The 15,371-nt window shown below is 39.0% G+C and overlaps 1 protein-coding gene across 1 annotated transcript in view; it reads right to left on the reverse strand.

Annotated features, from left to right (window-relative positions):
- SI (sucrase-isomaltase) overlaps positions 1-15,371 on the reverse strand; it is a 188,108-nt gene that overhangs the window by 118,237 nt on the left and 54,500 nt on the right. Inside the window, exons 22-23 of the mRNA XM_042460608.1 lie at positions 14,598-14,686; positions 11,138-11,187 (exon numbers count right to left, since the gene is read on the reverse strand). Coding sequence (XP_042316542.1) covers positions 11,138-11,187; positions 14,598-14,686 — 139 coding nt within the window. The remainder of the gene's footprint in view (positions 1-11,137; positions 11,188-14,597; positions 14,687-15,371) is intronic.

Genomic DNA, 15,371 nt, shown 5'->3' on the forward strand with positions numbered 1-15,371 from the left:
CATCGGGCACGTTGGTTGCTTTTGTGGGCCTCCCCACACCCCACACCAGAGTCGCTTTTTGGGGCCCTGCCCCACCCGCCAACACGACTGTGAGCAGGCCAGGTCTGGTTGTTTTTCATCAGGGGGGGGGTGCTTTTGCTTGGCGGGGTTGTGGGTGTGCTGTTTCTCCTGTTTCTGTTACTCATGGTTGTGCTTCTGGTAGGTGCTCCCAAAGGGATCTCCCAGTGAGATTTTGTTGCCTCATGATAACACGCCAGATTCAGAGTTCTTACGGGGTCTTGCGGTCTGTGAGAAAAAAGAGTGTTGTGTGTGCGTGTTTTTGTAACCACAATTCTTGGGGTTTGTGTTTTGTCTTGGATAGTCACAGGGGAGGGGCTTTTTCTCTCATGCTGCCTCAGCCGTTTCTCTGCTGTCAACACGCAGCTGGACGACCAGGAGGAGGGGGTCTTTCTCCTATGGGGGTTGTGGTCTGCTAATGAAATAGGGGGGGGGTTCTTGGAAATGTTGGGAAGATGCAATAATCCTCATTCAATTAAGAAGAAACATAATATAATCTAATAACGACTCATAATAATGAAGTGGGGAAGGGCTAGTGTTCCCCTTCGGTCCCTACCTGTTTTCTCTTCTTCTATTCTGTTTTTAGTAAGCCGGCTCCTTAGTAGGTGTTTTTTTTGGTATTGGGTAGCCCTCTTCTCGCGCGACGCGGTCCCCCCCTATGTACACTTGGCAAGGTTACATGTCTTTGGGCGGGACCCGATGTACCTTGGAGATCTAGATACAAAAAAACCTAACTTCTGAAACTAGACGGAGGTTTCGCAGGTGTTTGATTGAATTAGAAACCATGTGTGAATGTATAACACAAACAATTCTGACGGATAACTACCAGTACCACCCGGCTCTGCGCCGCAATCCCTCTTGCGATACCCAAGGATACCAAATGGATTGTTTAGAACTGAGACATCATAGAGACGATTTTCAGGGAACTTGCAGGAGTGCTGGGGAGGTTCAATGTATTGGAACCTCAATCTGCTATGCTATAATCATAAATCTGCAAAAAAGGAATGGATATTAGACTTCAATCATAATTACCAATACATATCACGAGACTCTAAGGTTTAATACAACACAAAAACCCTTCTATCAAACTGGCTGGATAAGTTACACCACAAAAGTGTAAATTATACAAATAATATGGTTATAAAATTAAGACAAAAGTTGGAAGGCTTCCCTGAATGAACAGTATTTAATTTGACTTAAAGTAATCTAAAGAAGTGGTGGTCATAATTCATAGGAAGAACATCCAGAAATGGAGGAGCATGGGGGAAAGAGGCATATCCAAGTAGGGGCAGAGAAAATCCTGGCTGAATCAACAGCCCCAAACACTAGAGTGCGAGTGTGGACAGGAAGATAGGGGGAAACAAGTGCTGACAAGTAGGTGGGGGGGGGGGTGTCAAACCACAAGGGCTTTGAAAGTTAGTAATAACAGCTTATAACACGATTTAAATGGGATCAGGAGACAATGGAGTGACATGATCATAATGGCGGGTGGAAAAATTATCCCAGCGGAAGAAATGCAAAATCAAGGGGGGGGGATGGGAAAGAGGAAGCCCATTAGCAAGAATTACAGTAATCCAGGTAAGAAATTACCAGTGCAGTAGGCAGCCCATGTGCAGCCTGGCCTTCTCCGGCACCTTTCAGGAATGGGATTTAGCCATTCTTGAAAAGGTCCGCAGAGAGTCAGGCTGCATAGAGGTTGCTTACTGCCCAAACAGGTGGGCAGTGTTGTAAGATCCAATAAGAATTTTAAAAAAAATCTTGTCCACCAACATGTTTTTCTGTCACATTTTGTAAGCAACGCATATTAACAACATATTAATGTTTTACCTTAAACTGAAACATGTGGTTCTCATGATATTAACCTCAAGCGTAGGTGTCAATGGGTTATATGCCTGTTTTGGATATCTAACAGAACTCTGGCTTCTGCCCATGTTTGCTACGAAGCCAGAAGATGTGTACTGAACCTGGTCAATGTAACCAGTGTTTCAGGGTAGTAGCAGTGGAACTCCTGAAGGAGCAGAAGACTGAAACAAAAACACATTTGCTTTAAAACTAAATTGTGAACAGAATTGAAGCCTATCAGTAAGAAATTTTGAAGGAAATACCATACCCAGTATTTATTAATGTAGAATCCACACTATTTCATTGTAATCCGCTAACTTTTCAAAATATACAGAGAATGTGAGATGGAGTTGGAACTTAGTATTTTCTGAGAATTGTCCCACACATTTCAGACAGAAATGAAGAGCAAACTGCAATCCCTCTATTCCTGCCTCTCTTTCCAATAAACTTACTGATGAAAATTAGAGGGCCACAACAAGCAACAAAGAGTCTTGACAGAAGAGCCTTTTGGGCCTTTATTTCAAGTCAATTGCTCAGGACATGCTTTGCATATGGATGCATGCTGTGTTTCTGATGTATCCAGATCCAGTTCTTCAATCAAGAGCAATGGAAATCAGGTGTGACACAAACCACACAGCTCAGTTCAGCCCCGATTTTTGCTTTAGAAAATACCCTGATTCAACCCAGACTAATTCTGAGGCTGCCTGATCCAACTTTGATCAAGCCCAAATTAAGATTCACACATCAAAACTTCTAGTCCATGGGAAGTTCATGAACAGGTCAAACTTGGAGGAGAATTGGGTGGAACTTGAAAGCATAAAAGATCTTTTTGAAGATGTGACAAAATAAGAGAAATAGGTGAAGGGACTTCTTTCAAGCTATTTTTAAAAAAGAGGACACTCCTCTCCCCTCCCCCCCCCCCATTTCCCTTTCCCTCTCTCTATGTATTTCTTTGGCCCTGACCTTCCACACTACCAACACAAAATTATATGGCAGTCACTTGTATGCTGCCATAGTAGAAGTTTAAAAAAAGAATAACCGAAAATAAAACAACTGAAAAGTAGAAAAAGCAACATATTTTTTTGAAATTGCTACACCATCACTAAAGTCACAACATCCAGCTAATGTAGAAGGAACACTTAAAACAAAACTAAGCAGAGATTTTAAGTATTTTAATTTCAGTGGAGCCAGTAGGAAATAAGAATGAGATGATTTTTTGTGGGTTTTTTGAACTATGAGGCCATGTTCGTGAAGAGTTTCTTCTCTGAAGTTGCCAGCCACAGCCGCTGGTGAAACATCAGGAAGAAACTCTTCTAAAGCATGACCTCATATCCCAAAAAACCCACAAAAAATATGGATGGCTGCCGTGTGAAGCCTTCAACTTCAAAAAGAATGAGATCCTTCCAGTATACTGAGAAGAATCACAAAATTTGCAGAAATATTCTTTAAAAAAACACACTCTAAGACAAAATGCAAGGACAGTCATGAGAGGCTCCGCATAGAGAGCAAGTGTGAATTTGTGAGAACTGAAAAGAAATGAAACAGAGCACAGGAAAAGAAATTCCTGTCTCAGAAAATGCAATATTTTGTCACTGTTTCTAATATGTGGATTTAATTTATCATAATCATGCTTACATTCCAATACAGCCAAGAGCTTGACCAGTTGTCTTGTGTTGCATCTGGATAAGGTGGCAATCAAATTTGTCACTTTCTCTGAAGATCTGGTTCCACGAGATTGTGTGGTCTTCTCCTAGTTTCAGTTGAAGACCTGTTATATGGGCAACCTGTGAAAAGAAAATAATAATGATCTTAAAAGTACTAAATTACACAAATGTATGATATCCCATCATGGCTATGTTTAAATAGACATGGACCCCATGTTACTTGCCAATGTTTAAACTCTTCTCATTTTGCTTTGTTATAGGATTTGTTTTTTATTCAAAGTAGGTTTGAATTCACTAAGTTCCTTGTCAAAGGTGCAATGGATATTTTTGACAGTTTTCTCCCATGTGGAATGTCTTTGAATTTGCCATTTGGGGTTTTTTTTTCTGGCCAAATCCACATAGGTGTTTTGCACAGAAAACAGCATTCCTGTTCAAAAACCCCATGTTTTCCAATAGAAAATATTTCCGTGCAGAAATATTCCTTTCTGTAGAGGAAATTTTGTTTTCTGTATGGAAAGAGCATTCCTTTTGGCTTTGAATTGTGGAATGAAACCCCTACAGTTCATCATTGTTATCCATATAAAGGGAAGGAGAGACCAAGTGTGCCACACTCCAGTGGCACTAATTGCACTCTTTCAAATTTCACCTCAGCTAAGGAACAACTTTGCTTCATCTCTTAAGCTCGCCAGCAGTGAGAGTTCTATGAGCAAATTCCTCAAGAACATGGAAGCATGCAACCAAAGAAAAAAAACACACAAACAATCACTTATCATGCTATACATAACAGTACCCATGTAGCATGATAGTGGGGAAATGTGTCCAAATCTACTTAGGGCACAGCCAAAACTTTCTGCTGGTAACTCGGAAAGCCTATACATAAAGGGAGGGGGTTCACAAAGGAAAAAGGCTGAAGCCAAGGCCATGCTGTCTAATATAGGCTATCCCAGTCGTACAGTGTGTGGCACAAACACAGGTTACACACCCAATGCCCTCTGTCAAATGGTCAGGGGAGGGCAAAAACCACTCCCATCTGGGAGAGTGCACTTATACAAATATTGTAGTAGGCATGAGAACCAACAAGAGGATGTCATTTAAGGCAGCAAGAGGTTCTCAGCATTTTTAATATCATAAGTAGGACAGAAAGTTGGTTATATATGAGTACAAAATGTTGACTGAGAAGCTACCTTGTGACCACTAACCTTATGGACCTATATCCCTAGCAGGACAGAGGATAACATGAGTTCTTTTGATAAGTATTTTCCACTCCACAGATTTCTTTATAGCCAGCAAGGAAGAACTTGAGGTAAAAAGAATTAATGTGGGAGAAATCAAAACTGATAGTTCCATTTACCGGAACTGGGGCTCATTCATACGTGGCTCTCTGTATCCATGAATCTGCATTCATGGACCAAACCCTCCACAGCTTGAAATATATATATTATATATAAGTCCGTGTTTTATATAAGGGACACCATATTATTATGCCATGTTATTAATGGGACTTGAATTTCCATGGATTTTGGTCTGCATAAGGGGTCCTGGAACCAAACTCCAGCTGATGATACAGGAACCCATTGCACTTAGAATGTTAGACTATTATTCTACTTTAACTGGCATTGTTCAATCCTTATTATCCTGGGACATGCTGTTTGGTGAGACATTGGATTACTCTGTATGGAATTCTAAATGCACCTTCCTAAACTGCCAATCCCGGATTCCATAGCATGGAATCACCACGTAAATATAGAACAAAAAAATGTAATACTTAGATTAACAAGAATGTACAGCATGGCCTCCACCATGTTGGGAATATCTATACTTAGTGAATCTGGCTGATTCAAATGGGTGAGATTTTCATTTCAATTTGTTTTGATAGGAAAGTAAAGAATATTCACAAATCTCATCCACAATGAGAAAGGGCAACCAGATAGGAGAAAATGTCAGTACACAAAAGGGGGGAATTAAACTAGTAGTGGAAGCCATATATATTTTGATAAATGATTTCCTAATTGCCTCCTCCCTGGAGCAATACCAATAGAACTTATTCTATGACCAGACATATATGACTTCATTATAAATAGGACATGACATATCTATTTTAAATTTTTTTTTCTGGAAATGTAGGAAAATATAGCACCATTTCCACCTTTCTGCCGCATTATAACTGATATTGACAGGAGATGTCTGAGCCACTTGTTTGATGAGTGACTTTTACTTCTGTAGGTTCAAGGGGCATCCAAGGATTTTGACTTCCTCAATTCTAATTATTTGGGTCTTGGTAACCATTGTGTGTCACAGTCATAGTTAAGATATCTGGAAACACGACATAGAATACAGCAATATTGTTTATGGGATTGGTTTAGTAAACAATCAAGCAATGACTAATGTGGTCTTTTTTATATTATTATTATTATTATATTATTATTATTATATTATATTATTATTAGATCTCAGCACAAAACACCCTTAAGATGATCAAGTTTATTAATTATGAATACAATATACTACTATATATTGTAGCATCCAGGCACAACCCCATATGACTTGGTCCCACCATCTGGGAGAGACAGACTCTCCATCTTCCAAATGGAATCACTGTGGGCTCTGAGGGGGGAAAGAGAAGCCAGCATCTGCCTCTTCATCACAAGCATATTTAAAACACAGAACCCTCCACAGATAGGTTCTGCATATGTATATTAGCCAGACCCAGAAGTCTCATTTCTTGGTTTCATTGACTTTGAGTGGAATGGTGTCTGCACTGGCCAGAATATTCCAGGAGCATCCCAGAATATCCTGAGATACTCTGCCCTGACCTCCCTCCATTAGGTGGGGACCTCTATTCTGACTTCAGCCAGCTGTATGCACACTCATCCCACTGGGCTGTTCACCACCATGAGACACACTCACTTATGAGGTCAGAGTGAGGTGCCCAGGCTTGATCACATGGATCACATAGCTGGGCATCTCATTCTGACCTCAGAACAAGCAACTGTCACCAGTGGTAGGAGGCAGCAGAGTAGGACACATTCTAAACAGCTGCCTGACATTGAAACAGAAGGCCATGGATCTTCTGGGAAGGTATTGGACAATTACTCTGAGACAGAAAAAGGGAAAAGAAAGGAAAGGCTCACAAAGGGAATCAGAAGCAACATTCTCCCTTCCATGCTGCTTACCTAGTGAGAAACAGCTTTCTACTAAGTGCTGTTAACTGTTGGTCCTAGTCTAAGAAAAAGCCAAGCACACATCTTTCACAGAATTCAAAGTTCTGTGCTCTGCGCAGTGCGACCACTATCCTATTACAATCCAAGCCAAGAGATTAGTGTACAATCTATAAATAATTAGGACAAGTCTACACTGGCCAGAATACTCTGAGCTGCTCCCAGAGTTTTCTGGCTGTAAAGCTGCCCCAAATTCTCTCCATTACCTTGGCATTCCACAGCAACACCAGGCAGCTGTCTACACACATGTGTGTGCCATCTTGTGCCACCCCCACTGAACTGAGTCACTCCCTCTGAGATAAACAATGAGGCACCCAGTGTTCCCTCCAGAAGAAAATAGGCCACTGGCAGGCTTCCCTTTTGGGTTGGTCTGTCCCGAGCCTAAAATAACTATTAGTTACTTTTGAGAAATAGGAAGGTAAAAACTGCTTTTAAAATTGTAGTTATAACAGTATCTGCATGGACCCTTGGAAAACATAAAAAAAACTAATTATTTCCAAGCTCTGAACTGTCCACTATTACATTTGCTCAGTTATTTTGAACTTTTATTTATTTATTTTATTTACGGTATTTATACCCCGCCCTTCATCCCTAAAGACTTTTAGTCTGATCTTTCTGTAAAACATATTTAGAACATGCATATTTACTTTAGAAAGTTACAAACTAATTGCATGAGATAACCTTAAATAACTTTCCACTTCAGAATGATGGATTGATTGCAAGCTATACCACAGCAATTGTTATGGATGCTACAGCAACTGTTGGGAGTGTAGGACCTGGAGGTAGGGGAGGGAGATGCAGAGCCATGATAGAGACCTTTAAAAAGAACAGGAAGGGGGGAACATTTGACTAAGCAGCTGAAAGAATAGTTGAGTTCAGAAATGTGGGGAAGGAGTACAAAATAGATTGGAAAAAATAAATTGTAATTAGTTAAAGAAGTTGAAGAATGAGACTTCATTCCTGGAAAGGGATATACAAAAGGAGGAGTGAGAAGATGGAAGATGGTAGAAGAAAGATGCAGAGCATTGGCTTTGTATTCTGCTTGGATCAATGATAGCTTAGGAGAGTCTATCAGTGTTGATAAAGGACTGAAAATGTTAAAGTGGCTAATAAAGTAAACTAGACTTGCCAAAGAATGAAGATGAAACTGGGTATCCTTATTCTTTTTGTTCCATTCTTAAATAGAATTGGAATTTTTCTAAGGCAGTTCTGGGAGATTTAGGGGGCAAACAGACCAGCAAAATGCAGTGTCTTACCAGTGGCTTGAGGGTGTGGTGTATGCGTGATGCACACCCTCAAGATGCCAGGAACATGCCATGAAGCTGCTCCTCTGCCCACATGGTGGCAGTTTTTTGGCACTCCAGCAGTGTGGCATTTAGATGCCACACACTGCTGAAGCTTCAAAAAACTGCCGTAGTGGCGGCAAAGCCACCTTTTCCCTGCGCAAAAAGGAGCAGTTTTCTGTGTGGCATATGCATGACACACATCCGCAAAATGCTGGGAACTCACCATGAAGCCACACCGCTGCTCATATGGTGACAGTTTTTTGGCACTCTGGCTCTTCAGCAGCTTCAGTCTGGTGTTTTGGGCCCACCTGTTTTGGCCCTTACTTAGAAATATTAACTATCCCTCATACAACAGGACAGTTGGGAAAGATAGGTGGTCAGCATTTCTATCCTATATGTACCAAACTGCATTTAAAAATAATGGTTTCCCCTTCATAATAAAAGTCTGGTGAATGGCAAATATTATCTAAACACTTTAAAAAAATCACCATCTTTTTATTAAAGACAACATAGCTGCCAGGGCAACAATCCTGCAATACAAAATTGTAACTGCAGTTTTGAAAAGACAAGGCATAATATAAATGGACCAACTAGCACAACATTGGACAATGTAAATAAAAAAAGGATTATAGAACATTCCAGTATCAATCACCAAGGACAACTAACACAAACCAAAGAATAAAATCATGGCAGGCTCACAAAACACCACCAAATCCAAATCCAAACAATGCAGAATCTACAAAGTCTATCATTATGATTATTTGTGATATAAATCTATACAAATGAAGCTGCAGGTCTATTCCTAAGAGAGCTCCTAAACATGAATACACAATAAGACAATAGGAAATCTCTTCATGGCTGCTGTTTTTCCAAGCTTTTGTTGTACTTTTTGGTTTATTAGGCGAATAGCTTAATCCAAAGGGTGTCAGCTATTAATAATCAATCATTACATTGTTACTGTTAGTACCAGAATTTTCATCCTCCTTAATTTTGGCTTGTTTATCACAAACTTTGTCCCCTATCACTTGCTGTCCCATATATATTCATTCAGAAGCAACACATTGTAAAATGCAAAAGACAGGAACATACTTGATGAGAAGATAATAAGAGTTGCAATGAATCTTAAAAAATATTCAGATTTCCCCCCACATTTCCAATTCCATTGTTTAAATTATAAACTGAGTATCATACACAATTGGCAAGCTGTGGTTTTAATTTGCAAGGTCTAAAAATGTAAATTCAGTCTTTATTTCAACCATGTAACCAAGGCCTTGTGGTTCACTCTTGCTATCCTTCCTCTCTCCTTCCAATCAAGATTGGTATTTAGTTCACCTCTACCAATATCCTGAAGCAAATCACACCACAAAATTCCTGAATCTTTGAGTTTAATTCATCTCCACTAGGCCTTAGAAGCAGAGGAAACTCAGAGGAAGAGAGGTATTTTTGTAGGGGGAGTCTCCTTTGAAAAACAATATGGTCTCCTGCTATAACCACCATTATTATAGGCAGAGAAGCTGCTGTCGAAGCTCAAGAGAACCTGACTGGTCATCTTGTCCTCTCTTGGCTTCCTTGCTCAAAGTTTTGCAAAACTTGGCTAGCATTGGTGCCTAGTGGGAGGAAGCAGTCAGTGAAGATCAGTTCTGAGCTTCTTCAGTATTTGCACACTCAAGGGTTACTACTGGATTTCATCTTTGTAGTTTTTCCTGTCTTCTTCTACATTTCTGTGATTGTTTCCACTTTCCTCTGCCTACCCTAACTGATTCAAGCCAGAATAAAATTTCCTTTCTTGATTTGAGGTGTGTAGAGGTTTTGTACCAAGAAGGCCTCACTCCAGATCCCAGTCAGACAGGGATGTGAAGAAGATACATCATAAGACCCCTTCTCCTAGGATCTTAAAATTTGGGCAGGCTTATCTGATGCCACCAAGTACACCCTTGCCATGGGCCATAAGGACAGGAACAGGGCACCTGGCTTCACTCATAGATCCAGGGCCCCCACCCAATGTCATAGGCTATGACAGGGGCCTTCAGAACAAATGCAACAGTGGCAGCAGTAAGGGGATTTGCATCTATGTGGTCTGCCAGCTGTCTTGGTGAGGTTTCCAGGAAACTCCACTGCAAACAGCAGTCTTTATAAAATGTGTTAAGGACCTTTGGGGGCACAGTTGGACCAGAACCCCCAGATTGGCATCTAGACTGGCCAGTTTCATTACAGGGCTATTGGCCTGTGCCATCTGAACAGGACAATGCCAGGCCAGTGGGAACACATGCCCACCCCCCCTCATCTTTCAGGTAGTCTAAACTTAGTCACAGAAGTCATATCCAGCACTTTGAACTGTGGCTAGAAGTGAACTAATGCCAGTAAAGTTATTTCAACAAGGGAGTTCAAAGTTCCCTGTAATAACTTATCCTACCCATTTCTTTTTCTCATTCTTCCTTTACTCCTGCCTGAATTCATCTTCTTTCTCATTAAATGATCCTTCTCTTTCCTGTCCCTCTTCGCCCCTTCTCAAAATCTGGATAATCACTTTCCCTTCTTTTCTTTTCTTTTCTTTTCTTTTCTTTTCCTTTCCTTTCCCTTCCCTCTCCTCCTCCTTCTCCCCTCTACTTTGAAAAACACCTCCCAGTTGAATTCATCATCATCATGTATAATACTGTACTGTTACTTCCTGTTAGGATGTTGTGAGTCCTGTTATGATTCTATGATTCTATGACTATAAATGGAAATTCTCATGACCTGTTAGTGGTCAAATATTCCCTAATACTAAATATGATCCCATTCTTACTCTGCCAAATAATATTACTGCATGTCAGCTATTGCCCATTGCTCAATAACACACCACACCAAGCAATGCATTTGAAAATGCTATGTTATGTCAGCTATCAAACAATGGTGATAGTAAAATCACTATCAACTATCTGATACTAAATTTCGAATATATAATATTTAGCAATATACAGAATTTTCAAACTCTCAGATAATTTCTGGGTGTTTAACATCAGTATACACAGCAGTCTCATTTTGGAGAACAATGTTCCTTAATCATTATTGCTAATGAAAACATACTTACATTGGCAACACTAAACTGATATAAGAGGTAGGATTGACTTTCCACTGTACCTGAAATATAAAGGAAAATAAAATTTTAAAACAAGTGTCACAAAATAAACATTGGTGGGATATAAACCGCCATTTAGTATGTATTCTATACGTACTAGGGTTAGGAAGGGGCGGTGCTTCCACACACCCCTAACCCTAGTACGTATAGAATACGTACAACATGGCAGCGCCCCTTCCACATGGGGGGCCGCCATGTTTACGTACTGGACGCATAGCATCCAGACGTGTCGCAGCGCCTATGACGTTGCGAATGCGCCAGCAGCGCCTCGGGACGTCATAAAGGCGCCTCAAAAAGAAGCTCCAAAATGGAACTTCTTTTTTGCTCCGTGTGGGAGCCGCGCGGTTTGGCTGCTGCGGCTCCCTCACGGAGCAAATGGCGCCGGCGGGAGACCGCCGCAAAGCGGCAGTCTATATCCCGCCATTGAGTAAATGAAGTTGATTACCACACTAGCTATGTGCCTCTGCTAAAAGGTTTTTGTACATGCACAAACTCCATGATCACCTCAGTGACCAATGAAATGCAAACCAGAGAATCATCTAATATGGGATAACAATTGATGTAAAAATAAAGGCATTTTTTCTGGTCCTTGAAAAGGAAGACTATCTCAACAGAATGAGACACGCAGTTAAAAATGCAAGAATTTTTCATCATCTCAAAGCAAAAAAGAACAGGGATTTCTCTTACCTATTTTTTAGTTTCATATTTATTTATTTATTTATTTTGGTGAACATGTGGAGGGAGGTTGTGCAAGACAAAATGCTGTTATCCCAAACCAATATAAGATTATTCTTTTTTTCCAAAAAAGGAGATCTTTATGAAATTTTCACCAAAAGAGATCCAAAAAGTTAACAACAGCAATAGAAAACAATATAAACAACAATAGAAAAATGCTCTGAAGGTTTTTGAAGCTCACACAGTGGATGAAACAGGTTATAAATCTTTAACTTTTATGCATGAAAACAAAATAAATAAATTTGTATCCTTAAAATGGAGAGCTATCGTGGGATCAGATGCTGGAATTAATGTTTGAAAGGTAATTACTTGTAATGTGGCTTTTTGAAGTTATGTAATGAATGATAACCGGTGAACTCCTTTCTCTTCAAAGTATAATGAATAATATCTACATTGAAAATGTTATTTTGGGAAACATTCCTGTCCAATTCAGGCTATTTAAAAACAATTAATGGATGTTTATTAGCATAAATAAGCATCAACCTGTTTGCAATGCAGTATTAAAATAATACACAACACTATTTTAAAGCAGATATTCAATTCTATTGGGGAAAAACAGTAATTTCTGCTTTTTTTCCCCAACTGCATGACCAGTTAAAAAAAGACAGTTTTATTCTCTGCATTTTTGTTTCTAATGCTGCTATTAAAGGCACAAAAGACCCATCAAGAAAAAAGGTAAAATCTTTATCTATGAGAACAGTAGGGCCACTGAAGTAAAAGCTTCAGGCAGGTAGGATTGAAGCGTGGATAGAAAACTTTAAAATGATGGTACAGACAAGTATATTTGCTTTGTATTCCATAAATTCAGGTTCACTAGGTTTACTGCCATTTGCCTTCACCACTATATTTCTGCTTATAACAGCGGATTAACACTGGATTGCTGTGGAGTAATTAACAGATGATAATGTATATTTGTGCCTCACTTGCTGATCTCCACACACTACTTTTGAATGCAAAAGAGGAGGGCAGGACAATTTATTTTTGCTGATAAATTTGCAACCCCAAGCCCTACAGCAACAAAAATGCAGTGCCTGCTCCGAGAAAGAGTAGAAATAAAGAGAAAGTGTGTACTGAATAATTTAGAATTTACTCTGACATTCTAATATTGTGAGTTTACACACAGGATTCACTACACTTGTGACATTTCACTCCCACGCTCTTACTTTCAATCTTCAAAACTTCAAAACACCATGGAGTTTTAGAGATAGAAAGCTTAATAAATGGTATGTCTGTCAAAGGCGTACACAGTTTGGAGTAGCAGTGCCATTTCAGCCTCAAAGAATTAGGATTACAAAGCAGATGGTACCTTTTCCTATAGTAACAGCTGTTAAGAAAAGTGTGTGTGAGAGAGTGTGTGTGTGTGTCTTCAATCATGAGTGGCAAAAGAAATTCACGCAGTGTGAATTAGAGCATGATCTTGTGCCTTTCAGGTACTGAGCATCCACGTATTTAAAAGTCTTTCTCATTCATTTCAATGGAATGATGAAACAAATAAAGATTATTTCTGACCAAATTTGTTCCTCATTTTATTTTAAAAAAGAGCACAGGTTGTACTATTATTAAAGCACAATATTAATATTATTGAATCACAAAAAGTACCTATCAAAAGCAATATATAATGCAGCATTTATCAGCCAACTTTTTATTTCTTAAAGAAACTCAGTTTTCTTTTAGATGGCAGTGACTATACAGAGAGCCTGAAAGGTTGTTTATTTGAAAAAAGATAAATATATATTGAATGTCAAAGGTGTGTGTATCTCTCTCTCTCTCTCTCTCTATATATATATATATATATATATATATATAATTGTTAGACGAGACCCGTTGAATCAATTGGATTTTCATAAATGTTGAGTGACCATCTATTAATTCAGTGAATCTACTTGGGTAAAGGATAGTTGCTAGATGTAGGGTGAGATGCAAGTTTGGAGGGAAAATTTTTGAAATTAAAGTCCACCCTCATCTTATGCAGGGATCTGTTCTGGACACACACACACACACACACACCCCGCATAAGGCAAATCACGCATATGATCAAACCCCAGTGCACCCCCATGGGCTCGCAGTCCACATGACATCAACTTCATGTATTATTTATTTATTTATTTATTTACAGTATTTATACCCCGCTCTTCAACCCTAAAGGGTCTCAGAATGACTTACAATTATTATTATTTTTAATTACACAGTTCCCTGACCTCAGGCTTAAAATCTATGGCGAGCCCCTGTACAGTGTGGACATGCTGTACATCATTATGATTAACAACAAATGCATTTTGATAAGTTTCCGTTCAAGCAGTGAATGTCTCACTTACTGGGGTTCTTTCTATCTCCCAACAAGACACTGAAGAAAGTTAAGAGGAAGTGAAAAATCCATGACTCAGTCAGGAAGTTGGTATAATGACAATATAAATTCAGAAATAGTTCTGCATGCACACAATGCTGGCATTGATCTAAATGTTTAAAATACATTCATATTCAGATTTGGCTCAGTAATCTTCAGTTTAAAACTCACCATCAGCACCATATCTCTTATTTTATATACATCATTCCCATGCGTATCTTGTAGACTGAGTGAGGAGTATACCTCTTTTGCAATAGTGAAGTAGAGGAGCCCAGTACTTAGTCTGAAAACTGACATTAACCATTTCTTTTAGTATAAAACCTATGGCATTACCTCTGGTTACTCCATCATCCCAGAATAAGTCTCCTGTTGCTCTCTGATTCTCATCTAAGGCAATTATAAGCCCCATAGGCTTTAAACGGCTGAAAAGAAAACATTTTTTTAAGATAATCTTTATTATACATTTCACAATAATACAAATAGTACAAATACCATTATCAATGAAAAATAAAAAACCTCGGTTGTGAGGCTTCAGAATCTTGACCGTTGTGTAGTTCTTTCCGACTTCCTTAATTGTCAAAATTGGCAAAAGAAATACTATTTTAAGATCTAAGCTAACACGAATGTCTAGTGTCTTATTATGTATTAACATAAAACATTAAAACTTTTTTTTAGGATTCATGTTGAAGCATTAGGATTTGGTAAGTTGTGATTATTTGGTAAATTCTGACAATAAATTAATAATGAAGATTGTCATGATTACAATATAGACATCATAAAGGAAAAATTCTCATTACCAGAGAAATTCATACTGTTCATCCTCAGGCTAAAATCTACTTTTTATGAATGTGACATATGAAATAGATGTCCCCTAAACTAAACAGGGTCAGCCCTGGTTAGTACTTGGATGGCAGACCTCTAAGGGGTATGTGATGTAGGCTATATTTCAGGGAAGGCAATGATAACCTCTGAATATTCTTTGCCTAATAAAATCCTATGAACTTTATGAGATCACCATAAAACTATAGGCAACATGAAGGTGCACAAATGCAATTGTTGTAATGATGAAAACCTAATCAGGTTTGTATTTCCTTCCCAGAAATACCA

This window comes from Sceloporus undulatus, chromosome 3 (assembly GCF_019175285.1).
Source record: "Sceloporus undulatus isolate JIND9_A2432 ecotype Alabama chromosome 3, SceUnd_v1.1, whole genome shotgun sequence".
NCBI classification, from domain to species: domain Eukaryota; kingdom Metazoa; phylum Chordata; class Lepidosauria; order Squamata; family Phrynosomatidae; genus Sceloporus; species Sceloporus undulatus.